Source organism: Tetrao urogallus (genome assembly GCF_951394365.1).
Source record: "Tetrao urogallus genome assembly, chromosome: 10".
Lineage (NCBI taxonomy): Eukaryota > Metazoa > Chordata > Aves > Galliformes > Phasianidae > Tetrao > Tetrao urogallus.
This window is the reverse complement of record NC_136823.1, coordinates 14,684,063-14,698,045: the sequence shown is the minus strand read 5'-3', so window position 1 is coordinate 14,698,045 and position 13,983 is coordinate 14,684,063. Positions and strand designations below refer to the sequence as shown.

At 47.2% G+C, this 13,983-nt stretch overlaps 1 protein-coding gene across 1 annotated transcript in view; it reads left to right on the top strand.

The window, feature by feature from the left end:
- The window catches only part of LRIG1 (leucine rich repeats and immunoglobulin like domains 1), a gene marked incomplete at both ends in the record, with an annotated part of 78,474 nt that extends 64,491 nt beyond the window's left edge, over nt 1-13,983 (top strand). Inside the window, 10 exon segments of the mRNA XM_079540111.1 lie at nt 4,038-4,109; nt 5,342-5,413; nt 6,595-6,758; nt 7,920-8,240; nt 8,823-9,104; nt 9,652-10,071; nt 11,384-11,506; nt 12,103-12,267; nt 13,316-13,624; nt 13,751-13,983. Coding sequence (XP_079396237.1) covers nt 4,038-4,109; nt 5,342-5,413; nt 6,595-6,758; nt 7,920-8,240; nt 8,823-9,104; nt 9,652-10,071; nt 11,384-11,506; nt 12,103-12,267; nt 13,316-13,624; nt 13,751-13,983 — 2,161 coding nt within the window.

Here is a 13,983-nt window from a genome sequence, read left to right as displayed (position 1 = left end):
TGGCCTTCACAAGTATTTTCACATTGCTCTGTCTGTGCTTGTTCGTATTCCATTTGAAATCAGTTATATAAATCAGCCCTGTCAGGGAAGCCTCTGATGGCTTGTGACAAACCAAGAGTCTTTCTAATCATTACCTCTTGCCTTTGTTTAAGTTCTCAGCACCCTCCCATCACGCTGTCTCTGATGCTGGGATGGCACAGCTAGAGGTGCAGTAAAAGTACCTCGATGGATAGCAGATGGCCAGAATGAACCCTGGCAGGCGGTATATTGTCGTGTTCTCATTAGAGGCTCCTGGGGGAGTGGGAAGAGCCGTGCGGGACTGGTGGGGCCGTAATGCTTAGATGGAGGAGAAAAAATTCAAGTCCCAGACATAGATGGCAATGGATCGTTGTTGAGAGGAGTCGCTGGGTCGAAGAAGAGGGGAAACAAGTTGCAGCTACAAGTAAAGTAAGGCAGAAGGAAGAGATGGATTTGAGGGCGGGCAGGGGGGCAGAACATGTGTGGGAGGGAGAGAAGCCAGTAGGAATTTCTGTGTGTGAGTTGGGAAATCTTCCCTCAAGTTGCTTAAAAAAAGAAAAGCAGAGGTGGCAGATGTGGTGGGTGGGAGAGTCCTTGGCTGAGTATTGGAGTCCTCACATCTATCTGACAAAAACAGAGAGCACATGGGAGTGGTCAAAGGGGCAGTGGGAGCTGAGGCTTTGTCCAGAGGGACTTGCAGGCTGTGCTCTGAGTCTGAAAGGAGTGCTGCTCTGATAGGAGAGGGGAGAGGTCGCTGTCCTGCTGGGAGTCACCACAGGGCATCACTGCCATGTGGCCACTGTCATGGAATACGAGTAGTGCTCCTGCGTACCTGAGTGTGTCAGAAGTGTTGGGTGCAAATGGCAGAAGAAAAGTGAAACAGCCAGAGGGGAGAGCACCAGGGGAAAGAGTTCAGAAGGATTGACTCAGTGACCAGGAGGAATGAGCACTGGTGAGCTGTGGGGGTCAGGCAGAGGCCAGGAGGAGCAGGATGGAGCAAAGAGCCTGCAGGGCTTTGTGGGCTGTGTGCTTGGAGCTCTGTGCAGAGTCCTATTGCTGCTGGTGGAGCAGCCCAGCCTATTCGTAGTAAAGTGTGTGAGGTGCTGAACAGCTGCCCAGAGAGGCTGTGGACGCCCCATCCCTGAAGGTGTTCAAGGCCAGGTTGGATGGGGCCCTGGGCAGCCTGGGCTGGTATTAAATGGGGAGGTTGGTGGCAGGGGGGTTGGAGATTCATGATCCTTGAAGTCCCTTCCAACCCTGGCCATTCTGTGATTCTGTGGTCATTGGGCACAGACAGCAGCTCCAAAAGATGGCTGGTTTTGTCTGTTGTTTTGTATGTGGCAGGAACTCATGCAAGTGTAAAGAAGACTGAGTTTGCAGCAAACTCCATAGCCTGGCACAGCATGCAGACCAGGTTGGCAGACAGGAGAGGTTTGGTTACACAACAGCAAACCTGCCACAGGGCAGCAGGTTGTTCCTTTGCTGGGATCGTTTCTTGTCCGTCAGACTGCAAGGGCAGAAAAAGCCTTCTGAGTATGAGATTATTTCATTGTAGAGCATTCTGGGCACACTAGGGAACGTGCACTTTGAAAGCAGTATGCTAGGGTCCACTTTAGCTCATCAGCACTTAAATCCCAAACTTGTAATTTCATCTAAGGCTGAAGTGAGTGTTATTCTTGCTGGCAGGGTTTTTTTCTTAAATAAAGTAAAACAGCAGCCTCTACAGAGAACATCTCACCGCCTGATTTAAGGCCTGTGTTTAAACCATCAATAGGCTTTAAATGCATTAGCATACAAAAAAATAAATGGGCACTTCAGAGGAGACCTTCCAATGAATTAATAATCACCTCGGCTCTGTGGAGATTGCCTTAAAAGCTGCTCCCCTTTGATCTGGCACAGATTAGCCTCTGAAAGGATTTAACCGGGAGAGGGTTGTTCGCTGAAATGAAGGTGTTAAACTGAGAGGTGGGAGGCCAGTCACTTTAGCCTTCCCTGAATTATATATGAAGCTGTCCAGGATGGAGAGCACAGGCCTAAATTAAAATGTTTCTTCAAGAAAGGGAGTCGAGAAGCACCGAAGCATGAAAAGCATCAGTGGAATCGCTGGGGAGCAACCGGTTCTCCTAATTATTCAAGCTGCTCAATGTAACCGGTTTTTTTGATGGCTCACTCAGTGACTGAGATCTTCCTGCAGGTGCAGAACTGGCTGGAGGAGAAAATGCTGCTTTCTAATGAATTGCGTGCCTGGCTTCTAATTACACTTGTGCAATCACTGGGAGAGCGCGGTCGCGCCCAGCTCTGCTCACAGCAGCACGACTGGGGGCTGCAGCAGGCAGACGAGCAGCAGGGCTGCATGCCACGGCCTTGGAAGGGGCTGCTGGGTCACAGAAGTGGCTGTTTGAGATCTGAAAGGCAGAAATGAGTTTTCTGGGGCACGGTGTTACTGCCAGTATGGTGTGGATTTCTCGCAAACATAACCATAAGGTTGTTTGTAGGTGGCTTATAAATGTGGGTATTCAGAACACCAGGCTTCCCGCTTACCTCTGCACAGATAGAGATGTGTTGAGAGAATCATCATCAGCTTTCAAAGCTGGGGCCCTGGGCAGCCAGGGCTGGTACCAGATCTGGAGGTTGGTGGCCCTGCCTGTGGCTGGGGATTGGAACTTGGTGATCCTTGGGGTTCCAACCCAAGCCATTCTATGATTCTGTGATTCCAGATCTACTGGAAACAGTAAACACAAATCTCCAGTTATCAAATCCAAGTTCAGCATAGCATTTAGGATTATGGCTCCAGAAATTACTGCGTATGGATGTAGCCATATGGCCAAAGTTTGCATACAGTAAATTATGTATTTTAGCCAGAACATAGAGCAGTTCTATGCTCTAGGACTTCTGATGCGCTGATCTTGTATCTCGATTTGGTAGCAAGCAGTGCCATGATTGTAGTGTAATTAGCACTGATTGTGTGTTGCACCCTATGTTTGAAAGAAAATTCTTGAAGGAAGAGTCAAAAGCAGCACCTGATGTGCCAGTCTGTGTACTGGATCTGTTAGTAATGACTTGCATTGGAAGCCACGTCAAGCAAGAGGTGATAAACAGATGCACCTGGCAGATAAACCTCACGCAGAGAGAGCTTGGGGAAGGAAAGAATTTCCTAATTGATGATACTGGCTGATGTTTCTGTAAAACAGTCGAGGATATCATCCATTCTGTATGAACCCTGACCAGTCCTGGTCAATATTTATAGAAGACTGAACACCAGCTGGGCTGCGAGCACTCACTGGCTCTTGCCTACTGATGATCCCCCTCTTGCTGGTGGGCAGCAATGGTCTGTGGCCACAGACACAGGCAAGCGTGCTCCTTGTTTCGGTCTCTCTGCACATTATCTTTTCTCTCTTTCCCTTTGGCCCCTGAAATTACTGCTCTGCTGTCAGTTAGTGTATTATTCTGCTCTGCTCCTGTATTTACAGGAGGCCAAGGAGGGAGGTCAGCACTCACTTTGGTTGGGTGCTGCATGCACACAGCCCGGGGACAGCCCCAGCCCTTGTGTGTGTGTCTGGCCAGGCAGGCCAAGCAGCAGGGGAGAGATTGCCACTCTTTTACTATGCAGGAAGAAGTCAGAAATGAAAAGTGTTTCAGGAAGAAACCAAAGTCTTGTTAAACTGTCGTTGCACTTAATCCCGACCAAAGCCAGCCTTCAAAGAATAGAGGGGACCTTCTGTTACTCAGCAAGCTGGTTTCCAGGCACTGGAGCAAACCTGCCTCTTTACATGATATGGCACATTCCCTTTTGTGCTGTCATCACTATTAAATTCAAACACAGATAAAAGGATTTAATTTCAGGAGTGGGAAAGCGAATGTATTTCAGCCCTCTTAATCTCCATGCAGTTCAGATTTCCCGGGACTTGCACTGAGCGCGTACATCAGATAAAGCCACGCTAATTGTGTTCCTTCTTTTTCTGCCTCCCTCTCCCCATTTTCTTTCTGTTTATCTGGCACTGGATGTTTGGAAACTGCAGAACTCTGTTTGGAAACAAGATCAAGTCGGTGGCCAAGAAAGCGTTCTCAGGGTTGGAGGCCCTGGAGCACCTGTGAGTAACCCACCATGCCTCGCAGTTTGGGAAGGGGGGTCTGCCAAAAGTTGCTGCCTGAGAGATCTGCTAGCAATTTAATAGTGTCTTTGTAAACTGAGAAGCCAGTCCATTTGTGGGGGCCACCTGCTTCCTTCTCATTATAAGTCTGCCTCAACTTTGGCCTTTTTTTGTGCCAGAACAAAGTTATAGAACATATGGCAAATCTGCATGCTCTTAATTTTTTGGTTTGTTCTTGGATAAATACGCCTTGACTTGCATACTGCTATTGTGCAGGCTGTTGGCAATGAAAATGTGCTATTTCAGATGGAGCTCGCACTCTTCCTCCCTTGCCCTGACTTCTTCCTAAATCTGGGCAGTGACACATGTTGCAAATGACTGCTCGTGATGCAGCATTGCACATCCCCATTCGGCACAACTGCCTTAGAGCGATTTGCAAGAAGCAGATTTTGGCTGCCACTGTGTAATTTTTTTCTGTGATCCAAGGCTGATGACTCCAGCAGTGACTCATGAATAGCTTCCTTTCTGAATTAAGACACGTTAAAGTATCTGAGACTTTGCTGTCGGTGTTTCACTGACTGCTGATCGTTAAGAAATGTTGTGAGCACTGAGAATGTAGTGACTGCCTGATCCAGGGGGTACCTTCCCTGCTAGAGGGTCCCTTGTCAGTGCTGCATGGAGAGTTCCTCTGTAAGCAGAGCTGGCACTGGTCTGTCTTGCACTTGACTTATTAAATGCAAGCCTGAAATCTGACACTGTCCTTTTCAGAAGACAACTGAATTGTTTTAGTTAGCAGTAGTTGAGAGGGAAGCTGTTAAGAATTCGTTCTTTTGGAAGCTCTGCTGAGTATCCCCTCAAAGTGACTTTGCCAGATGCCGTTCGGTGCAATATTAGCTTTCTGCATGTTTGTTGAAGGGCTGGCCTGGGAAACAACATTTCTGACTATCTTCAGTTATTGAGAGGGCTGAGGAGTTTGTGAGACTGAGAAAGTGGGGTAGGGACCGACTCAGTCATTTATTCCTGAATGTTTTGTTCATTTACCATTGCCTGGCGTTACCTGTTTGATAGGAATGTGTTTTGAAACCTATTTCCACGAGCTGCAAGTGTCTTCAGCAGTCTTCACCAGAAGCTAAAATCTCACTTGCTTACTAGAGTCAGCGCTTGGGTATGGAGAGATTTTGTCACAGCCATAATGTCCTGTTGTTCACATTGCCTGTGGTTGTGCTCTGCAGGAACCTTGGAGATAACGCCATCCGCTCCATCCAAGCAGATGCTTTTGCTAAGATGAAGAGCCTGCGGCAGCTGTAAGTAACTGTGCTGTGCACACCATGAAGGAGCAAGGATCTTTCTTGCCCTGGACGTGAGGAGTAGCACGTTGTTTCCAATGGGGTGTTATTCACATTACTGTTCATTTATTTCCTCCTCCCCGCTGTCCTCCTCTGCAGGGTATTTTTACACACGAGTAGCTGTCACAGGAACATCTTGAATTTAATAGTGAGTGAAATTAGATCATCAGAACAGGTTCTTCCAGCAGGTTCGCATCTGTGTAATGATTCATCTCCACTCAGGAAGTCCAGCCCAGGTCCTGTTAGCCGTCCCTCCTTCTCACACTGTCACAGATTTAATTCCCAGTTGCCCATCTGCTCCCCTGCAGTACCTATGTTTAGGGTTCACATACTGTACTGACATTTCAGTGATAGCACCATTTGGACTGAATCCACTTGTCATCCAGCCTTCTGGTGTAAAAATACAGATGTGTCATCGGAGCTGCCGCTTGTGCTCCAGGCTGGGGCTCTGCCCTGTTATCAGACACTGTTTCCAGTCTTGCCTGGTTTCCTTTTCTCCTCCATAAATATTTAATCCACTCTCACCACTCTGGAGTAGTGCAGTTTGTGGAAGAAGAAATCACTTAGTTGGTACTCAGGCAAGTTCAGGGTCTTCTTCCTGACTTTGAAAACAGGAATCAGACAACTGATGCTGGCAGTGACATGAGTACAGTGACTGCGGGGTCAGTAAGATCAGGTTGCATGCCCACTGTCTCTTTAACCACTTTATCTATTGCTACACTGGCTCTTGAAACAAAATAGAGGAGAAAGACTGATCTGGTCTTACTAAAAAAAAATAATAATCCCGAGTCTCCACTTCTATTTGCACCCATAGCTCTTTCCTTAACAGAAGGTGCTGAGTTACTGTTAGAATGCTGATAAATGCTGCTGGGGACCACTCTGAAAACTGAATAATAAGGCACCAGGGAGTGTCTCTGGAATACAGGGAGGCGTTGTTTTGTGTGGAGATGAAATGCCACTTAAATGTGTGACGTAGGTAGCTTCATCAGTGCTTTGAGGACAACCTGCAGGCCTTTTCTTCCTTCCACTCCTGCTGAAGGGAAGGGAGGAATGTGACTAACATGAAAGGGCCGTGAGCTTTGCAGCCCTCCCTCCGTGCAGAACTCACAGCGGGCTGTGTTGGATTTGTTTCCCTGCAGCCACATCAACAGCGACAGCTTCCTCTGTGACTGCCAGCTGAAATGGCTGCCCCCGTGGTTGGTGGAGAAAGAGCTGCAGTCCTTCGTGGTGGCCACCTGCGCCCATCCCGAGTCGCTGAAGAGCAAAAGCATTTTTGCTGTCCTGCCAGAAAGTTTTGTGTGTGGTAAGTCTTGCTTGTGTGTTTTGAGGTTGTACGAAGGGCAGAACTCACTTGGGAAACATTTTCTTTGACTACTAGCATGTTATTATGAGAGGGTTTCTGTTTTGTTTTGGTATTCAATGGGATCAAAGGAAGCCCAAGCCTGCATTTGGAAAATTTGTCATTGGCTACAATTTATTTCCCACCACAACCGCACAGCGCATCGCCTGCATCGCGTGAATCCTGCGCAGGGCTCCACGGCTATTAAATCAAAAGGGACTGATGCTCATCCCAGCTCCAAATGGGGCTGCACAGCTGCACTTGGCTTGATATTACCAAGACTGCAGCTGGAAAGTTTTTCATCTTGCAGCACTCTGAGCTCGCTCTGTGGCTCTGTGTTCTTTGCTTATCTTTTCTCCTTCTTGCAAACAAGAACAAGGAGTTAAAAAAAAAAAGAGGAGAACCTCCCCATCACAGCTCCTTTTATTGGACCATTTAGGCATTATACAGGAACCGACTGGCTAACTCCTGAATTATTACCATTTTTCATCTAAGTGGCACCTACTGGTGTTCTCCTACTCACTCTCTGCAGTTGACTCTGCACCTGAGCTTTGGTTGCAAGGAATCTTCAGTAAACACTTGGCATGCACAAATGTCTGCAGCTTCCCTAGTAAAGAAATATAAATGATCAAAGGAGACTGAAGTGATGCTCATACATCCGGATTTTGGGCAACACCACCATCCCACCAGCATCTAGGACCTTTCACTGCTAATGCAGCGCTGGAGTTTAAGTCATAAATTCAGCATTGTTTCCTTTTGTGCACGGGCTGTGCAGGGAAGGATAGTTTCTTTAGACCAGTGTATTTCTGAGGTTCAGCTGCATGGTGAAAAGAGCTGGGCATCCTCTGGTTTGCAGACTATCTCATTCAGATTAACAGAAGGAACCCGAGAAACAAGAGCCTTAGCTTAGACCGGCCACTCAGTGGAGGTGCATTATGTGTGCACTGTGCCAAAGGTGGGCGCTTAGCAAGAGCAAGCTGCTTTTCTGGCGTAGACAGCAGGGGATGTAAAGACAGAAGCGTAATAATGTCTTCCACTAAATGCTGCTCGTTTCTAGTTGCACCTCTTTGCTTGTTCCAGTCTGCCCTTAGAGTCCACAACTAACAGGGCTTTGTTTCCTCTCAGATGATTTCCCCAAGCCTCAGATCATCATCCAGCCGGAGACCACGGTGGCCGTCCTTGGGAAGGACATCCGTTTCACGTGCTCGGCTGCCAGCAGCAGCAGCTCCCCCATGATGTTTGCGTGGAAGAAAGACAACGAAGTGCTGCATAACGCTGAGATTGAGAACTTTGCCCACATGCGGGCGAAGGATGGCGAGGTGATGGAATACACCACCATTCTGCACCTCCGCCACGTCACCTTTGCCCACGAGGGCCGATACCAGTGCATCATCACCAACCACTTTGGCTCCACCTACTCCAACAAGGCTCGACTCACTGTTAATGGTGAGTAGCAAGCCGAGTTCTCCTTCCCTCCCTCAGCAATTCTCTGGGGCCTGTTGTGGCCAGCTGGAAACCTGTAAACTCCTGAGGGTTTTGCAGGAGAAGTTCGTAACCTCTTCACACCAGCTGCTTGCCTCTCAGGGGATGCTGAGAATGCCATGTGAGGAGCACATGCCAGGCTGTGATGGCTGCCATCCAGCCAGGCACGGTTTTAATGGCTGTAATCACTTGTCTTTGGCTGTTCCAGTGGAGTCTTTGCCCATGGGAGTAAAAAAGTATAGAAAGAAAAGAGACTGTAGTGATTGAAAGTAGGAGGGATAATGGGTTTTGTTTCCAGCTTAATCACAGAAGAAAATTAGCTTTGATTCCAGCTCTAATGATCCTGAATGAGGTGTTCTGGACAGGTATGTGCTATGGAGATAAAAGACACATAAAAAATAGATAAAAAAAGCATCTTGTCATCTGTTGCCTATAGATAATTATCATGTCCACGTCCTGCCTAGGAAGGAAAGCAGTTAGAACTGCCTGGAAAGTTGTGTTTTCTCCATAGAACTGCTCATCCTTTTTTCTATTTTTCTTTATCAGTGCTGCCCTCCTTTATCAAAACTCCCCACGACATCACCAGCCGGACCGGGACGACGGCACGGCTGGAGTGTGCAGCTGAAGGACACCCCACCCCACAAATTGCCTGGCAGAAAGATGGGGGCACAGACTTCCCTGCAGCCCGGGAACGCCGCATGCACGTCATGCCTGATGACGATGTCTTCTTCATTACGGATGTGAAGATAGAAGATATGGGTGTCTACAGCTGCACAGCACAGAACTCTGCAGGGTCTGTGCTTGCAAATGCCACCCTGACTGTACTGGGTAAGATGCCTGAGAGTCCCTGAAAGACTGACTGGTCTAGAAGCAGGAACTGGAAGGGATTGTTCTTTAGCAGTTGCAGAAATGGGACAAAGAGGCCATGCTCTGTGTTTTTCTTGTTCATTCTTCTACACTGTAGTTAACTAGGGAAAAAAAAGCCTGCTAATTAAAAAAAAGGAGCTCTGAGTCACATTTCCTCTGTTCTGGGGAGCCCCTGTAGCCATGCTATTTCCTACCTAGGAAATTGACTTCAAAAGGAATTTGTGCTCTCTTTCTCTGGCCTTGCCAGATTATTCACGTGTGTCAGCCATTGCCTCCATAGCCGAGGCTTTTTCTCTGTAGTGAACACTACCACCACCAAGTTAAGAGACTGCTTTGGTCATGATTTTTAGATCTGTTTGGTACACAGCTTCCACAGTCCTAGGCACGTGGCCACATACTGCACTGCCAAGTATTTGTCTGCAGAAACATGAGTTACGTTCAATGCTGTTAAAAGAAAAATGTTGTCATGGTATCCCCACAAATTAATTTCTGCTTTATTCCCCTGCAGAGACGCCGTCTTTGATTCACCCACTGGAAGACCACGTAGTGTCTGTAGGTGAGACTGTGGCACTTCAGTGCAAGGCCACGGGGAGCCCACCGCCCCGCATTACCTGGCTGAAAGGCGACCAGCCCCTGATCGTGACAGAAAGGCATCACTTCACCTCTGGCAACCAGCTCCTCATCGTTAGGAATGTTGTCTTGGAAGACGCTGGGAAATACACCTGTGAGATGTCCAACACCCTGGGGACAGAGCGTGCGCACAGCCACGTGAGCATCTTACAGTCTCTTGGCTGCAGAAAGGACCGTACCACTGTGGGGATCATCACCATTGCTGTGGTGTGTAGCATCGTGCTGACTTCGCTGGTCTGGGTCTGCATCATCTACCAAACCAGAAAGAAGAGTGAGGAATACAGTGTGACCAACACAGGTACCTCCAGTATCCTGCTGAGGCTTTCCCTAACCTGCTGTGTTATCAGACTTCCCACCGGGGCCAAATCAGCATGTCAGGTAGCCACAATCTTACTGGAAAAGCAGTTGGCTTTTCTCAGTGGTTCTCTTGGCTGCAGCAGCTGGAACCACCCTTTGCCTGCATGTTTACAGCTGCATTTCTGTCCTTGGCTGGCTCTTCAGAAAGGTCTTTTCCAAGTGGAAGTAGTTTCAACTGTTGTTTTGCAACTTTAATTTTCCATGACTGTAAATGATAACTGACTCTCGAGATAGTCAGATGCCCACAATTGTGAGATTGTGATGAGATTGAGTTTGAGATTGTGATGCCCACAGTGCTTAGATCCTGTCTTAACTTCTTGAGAATCTGTATTTTCAAAGACTGCATGTTCTGAACATAGAAAAGTGAGCCTCTGAAGCTGGAAACCCTTCTTCCATATTGCCTGTAAGAGCTGTTGTAACCATACTGATGATGGGCATCCCTCTCTTCCTGGGGGAAGGAAGGAGTGCTTATTGCTTTCTGCCAGTCTTCCAAGGGGATAATAAGGTGCTGAACCAAACATTGCAGGGATAAAAACTCTCCTGCCATCAGCTTTAAACAGTCTCTGTACAGAAGTAAGGCAAAACTACTTTAAGGCTTCCCTGTTCTCACATTTGTGGTCTTCCTGTATTGCTATTAGATTTAGATATAGCATGAGGTGGACTTAAGTTGAAAACGTTGGACACCATGTCACCAGTGCCATGTCTAAGTGGGATTTTTGTCTCCCTTCTATTCAGTCCTGGTGTACTTGAGTTTCACTTGGTATTTAAATGGCAGGGGAAAGTAAAACTGCCTGATACGAGATGGAGAAAGCCAAGGGCAGCTAAGTGACTTGGACTTTGGACTTTGCCTGCTGAAGTCAGAATCCCTGCCCTCCAGAAGCCTGTTCTTCATGGCTCTGGGGGACAGAGGATATGAATCAAATGAGGTGCGCTGGATTTCAGGTGACAAGCTTTTATGGGTTGTGAAGAGACAGTTCCACTTCGTCCTGGCAGTGCCAAACATCCAGAACATCAGTTTATCAGCATTAAATCTCACAGCTTCAGGCTTTGGAAAAATCAGGAGTGGGGCTTCTGAGGGGCATTAGGATATTCTAGGCTGCTGAATTCTAATTCACTGCTCTTACAGAAAATACTGAGTAGACACAGATCTGGTCCTCAGTCCCTCTTGAAAATGTGATTTGAGATGTAATACAAACAGAAGAAGCCTTTCTGTTTTCCTAGGAATTCATATCTCCTTTCTCCCACTGCTCCAGATGAGACCATTGTGCCTCCAGACGTGCCGAGCTACTTGTCCTCACAAGGGACTCTTTCTGACCGGCAGGAAGCGGTCGTCAGAGGAGATAACCAGCAGCCTAATGGACACATAGACAGCAATGGTGAGAACCAGTCATTTCTTCTGTAATACTGCATCTGAACGTGATGCAGGGATGGAAAAAATACAATGTCAAGTATTCCTGTGCTTGTTATGAGTTAGCTGATAGATCTTTGCACTGGAATTCTCCGGCCTCTGCATTTATGCAGAACAAGGACTTTCTCACTTTGCAAAGCTACCCTACCCTGTTATAACTGAGTTTAATTAAGCAGATTAAGCAGACAGCTTCAAAACTGCTCAGTCAGGCCATAATGAGTTGTTGGTTTGGTTTTTTTTTCCCTGCTAATTTTGGATTAGTTCTTTGGCACTGGAGTTACCATAGTCAAGCTTTAGTAGAAGGTACATTAGCATGGCCTGTCCCTGCCTTCAGGCTTAGAAATTAAATGCTGGGGTTTTACAGTATTTAAACACGGCACATTAGGAAAGAAAAGGTAACTGTTCTGAGCTAAGATTCTCCGAAGATTAGACATCACTTATAATTTTAAGCTAATGTTTAACAGAATCTATTCACTGCTGTTTTTCCCTTTTGCAGCTTTTATGGGTAGAAATATGACTAACAAGTCATTCAGCTGAGGGCAGATGGTTGCAATCTGTAGCCAGATGGTTCGTTTGTTACAGGTATGTGTCAGACTGATGCTGGAAGGTGTCCAGATGTTGAAGCTCCCACTGTAGGTTGCAGACAGCCAAAGCTGTGCATCGGCTATAATAAAGACACTTGGAAAACTGAAGACACGGCTGACGGAATGCTTGTTCCAGATAAGACAGGTACAAAACTCATTAATCTAGAAAGGTATTTCGTGTTTGTACAGATCAGAAAGCCCTCCGAGTCAGACAGCAATGAGACAAGAAATTGTTACCTTCAGAAAAAGAGGCCAGGATGTTTCTCAGGTGTGAGCACAATAAATTACTTTCTCCTGCTTGCTTTGATCCTCTCTCAAAGTTGGATAGTTTGAATTCAAGGGCCCATCAGAAGGAGGAGGGCTGAAGCTTGTGCTGGCCATCGCTCACAGCTGGCTGAGGGGTGTTTTGATTTGAGCTGTTCCTAAAATGAAGAGAGCCCTTCCAAACTGAAGGTGTTAAAATTTTTTCATGGTCTTTAAAGGCGCTGTCATCTTCAAAGCTCAGCATTTCTTTTCTTTTTTAATTTGAATGTTCAGAATTTTACTGTTGTTTTGGGCACTGCACCTGCTGCTTCTCTGTGCCAATTTCTTGGGTGTTACACTTTCCTATTTTTAGGATAAATTCTCTCTCCAGGAGAAACAGTAAAGTAGAATAATGAAAAGCTGTCAAGTGCACTCAGGAAACTAACTTTCAAAACTCAGAACCTCCTTTCATCTTGCTGCTTTGAATTCTGCTCAGCTGCTGTTCCCACCAGCAGCAATAAAGTATCCTGAGATAACAATACGATTTGACAGTGATCCCTATAAAGCAGCAGCACAAAAATAAGAAAGGCAAATTGGTATTTTAAAGCGGTTATAGCAAAGTTCCAGTTTCTATTTCTGCCCTGACTAGAAAGTCTGGAAAAGGAAACAAGTGTATGGTAGATTTTTAAAAATGAAATCAAAGCTTCTTTGGAGCTAGAAAAAAAAAAAACACAAAAACTCAGCTAGTTATTGGAACTACTTTAGTGACAGAACAGCTGCTGAGTTGTGACAAGCACAAGTCTTTGCTAGCCCTGAATGTGAAGCAGAAAATGTCCATATTATCTGCCGAGCGAGCTTCCCGCTCTGCCGAGTGTTCTGTGTGTCTCAGTGCTGACAAATTCCAGCTGGTCGATCTGCATTTGTTGCTGTTTTCTCTTCCTTCTGGAAAGGCTACGGCCTGCCCGTTGTGTGCACAGACTGCAGCGGCAGCACAGACAGCATGAACGTCCACATCTGTCCCGGCGAGTCGCAGTTCTACGCGGAGGGCCTTCAGGCTCTGGATGCTTCCTACCACAATGCACTGAGCAGCAAGGAACGGAGCAGGAAGAGGGGTGCAGGCACCACCAGCCTTCTTCATCCGCAGCAGTGCAACGGGATTGCCAGCAAGAGGATGGAAGCTGATGGGACCCTTTACCCCAGCAACCACGACAGAATAACAGCCGTGAGCACCGCCAGCCCTCTGCTTGCAGACCAACACGGTACGCCGTGCCCCGTTTGCTTTTTTAACTTGGCTCAAGGGCAGGAATGACAGCGGCAGGGTTGGCTTTGTGCGTACTGCTGGCGGGCTGAGCACCAGCTAACCGCGCTGCTTTGCTTTTCTGCAGGCTCTTCGCAATCAGGAGCAAAGCCTTCAGAGCTTAACAACCTGAACTTGGTGAGAGCTTCGCCGGCAGGAGGGTCACTAAAGCAACTGAACGTGCTTCCTGAAATTCCCCCAACACTACTGGATCTGCAGAGCGAAGCAGAAGCAAAACAGGCCCTCCTGGCCAATGGCTTCACACCCAAGTCGTGCGACTCCAGTCATGCGTTGAAGCCCTCGAGCAGATTGACAGACTGA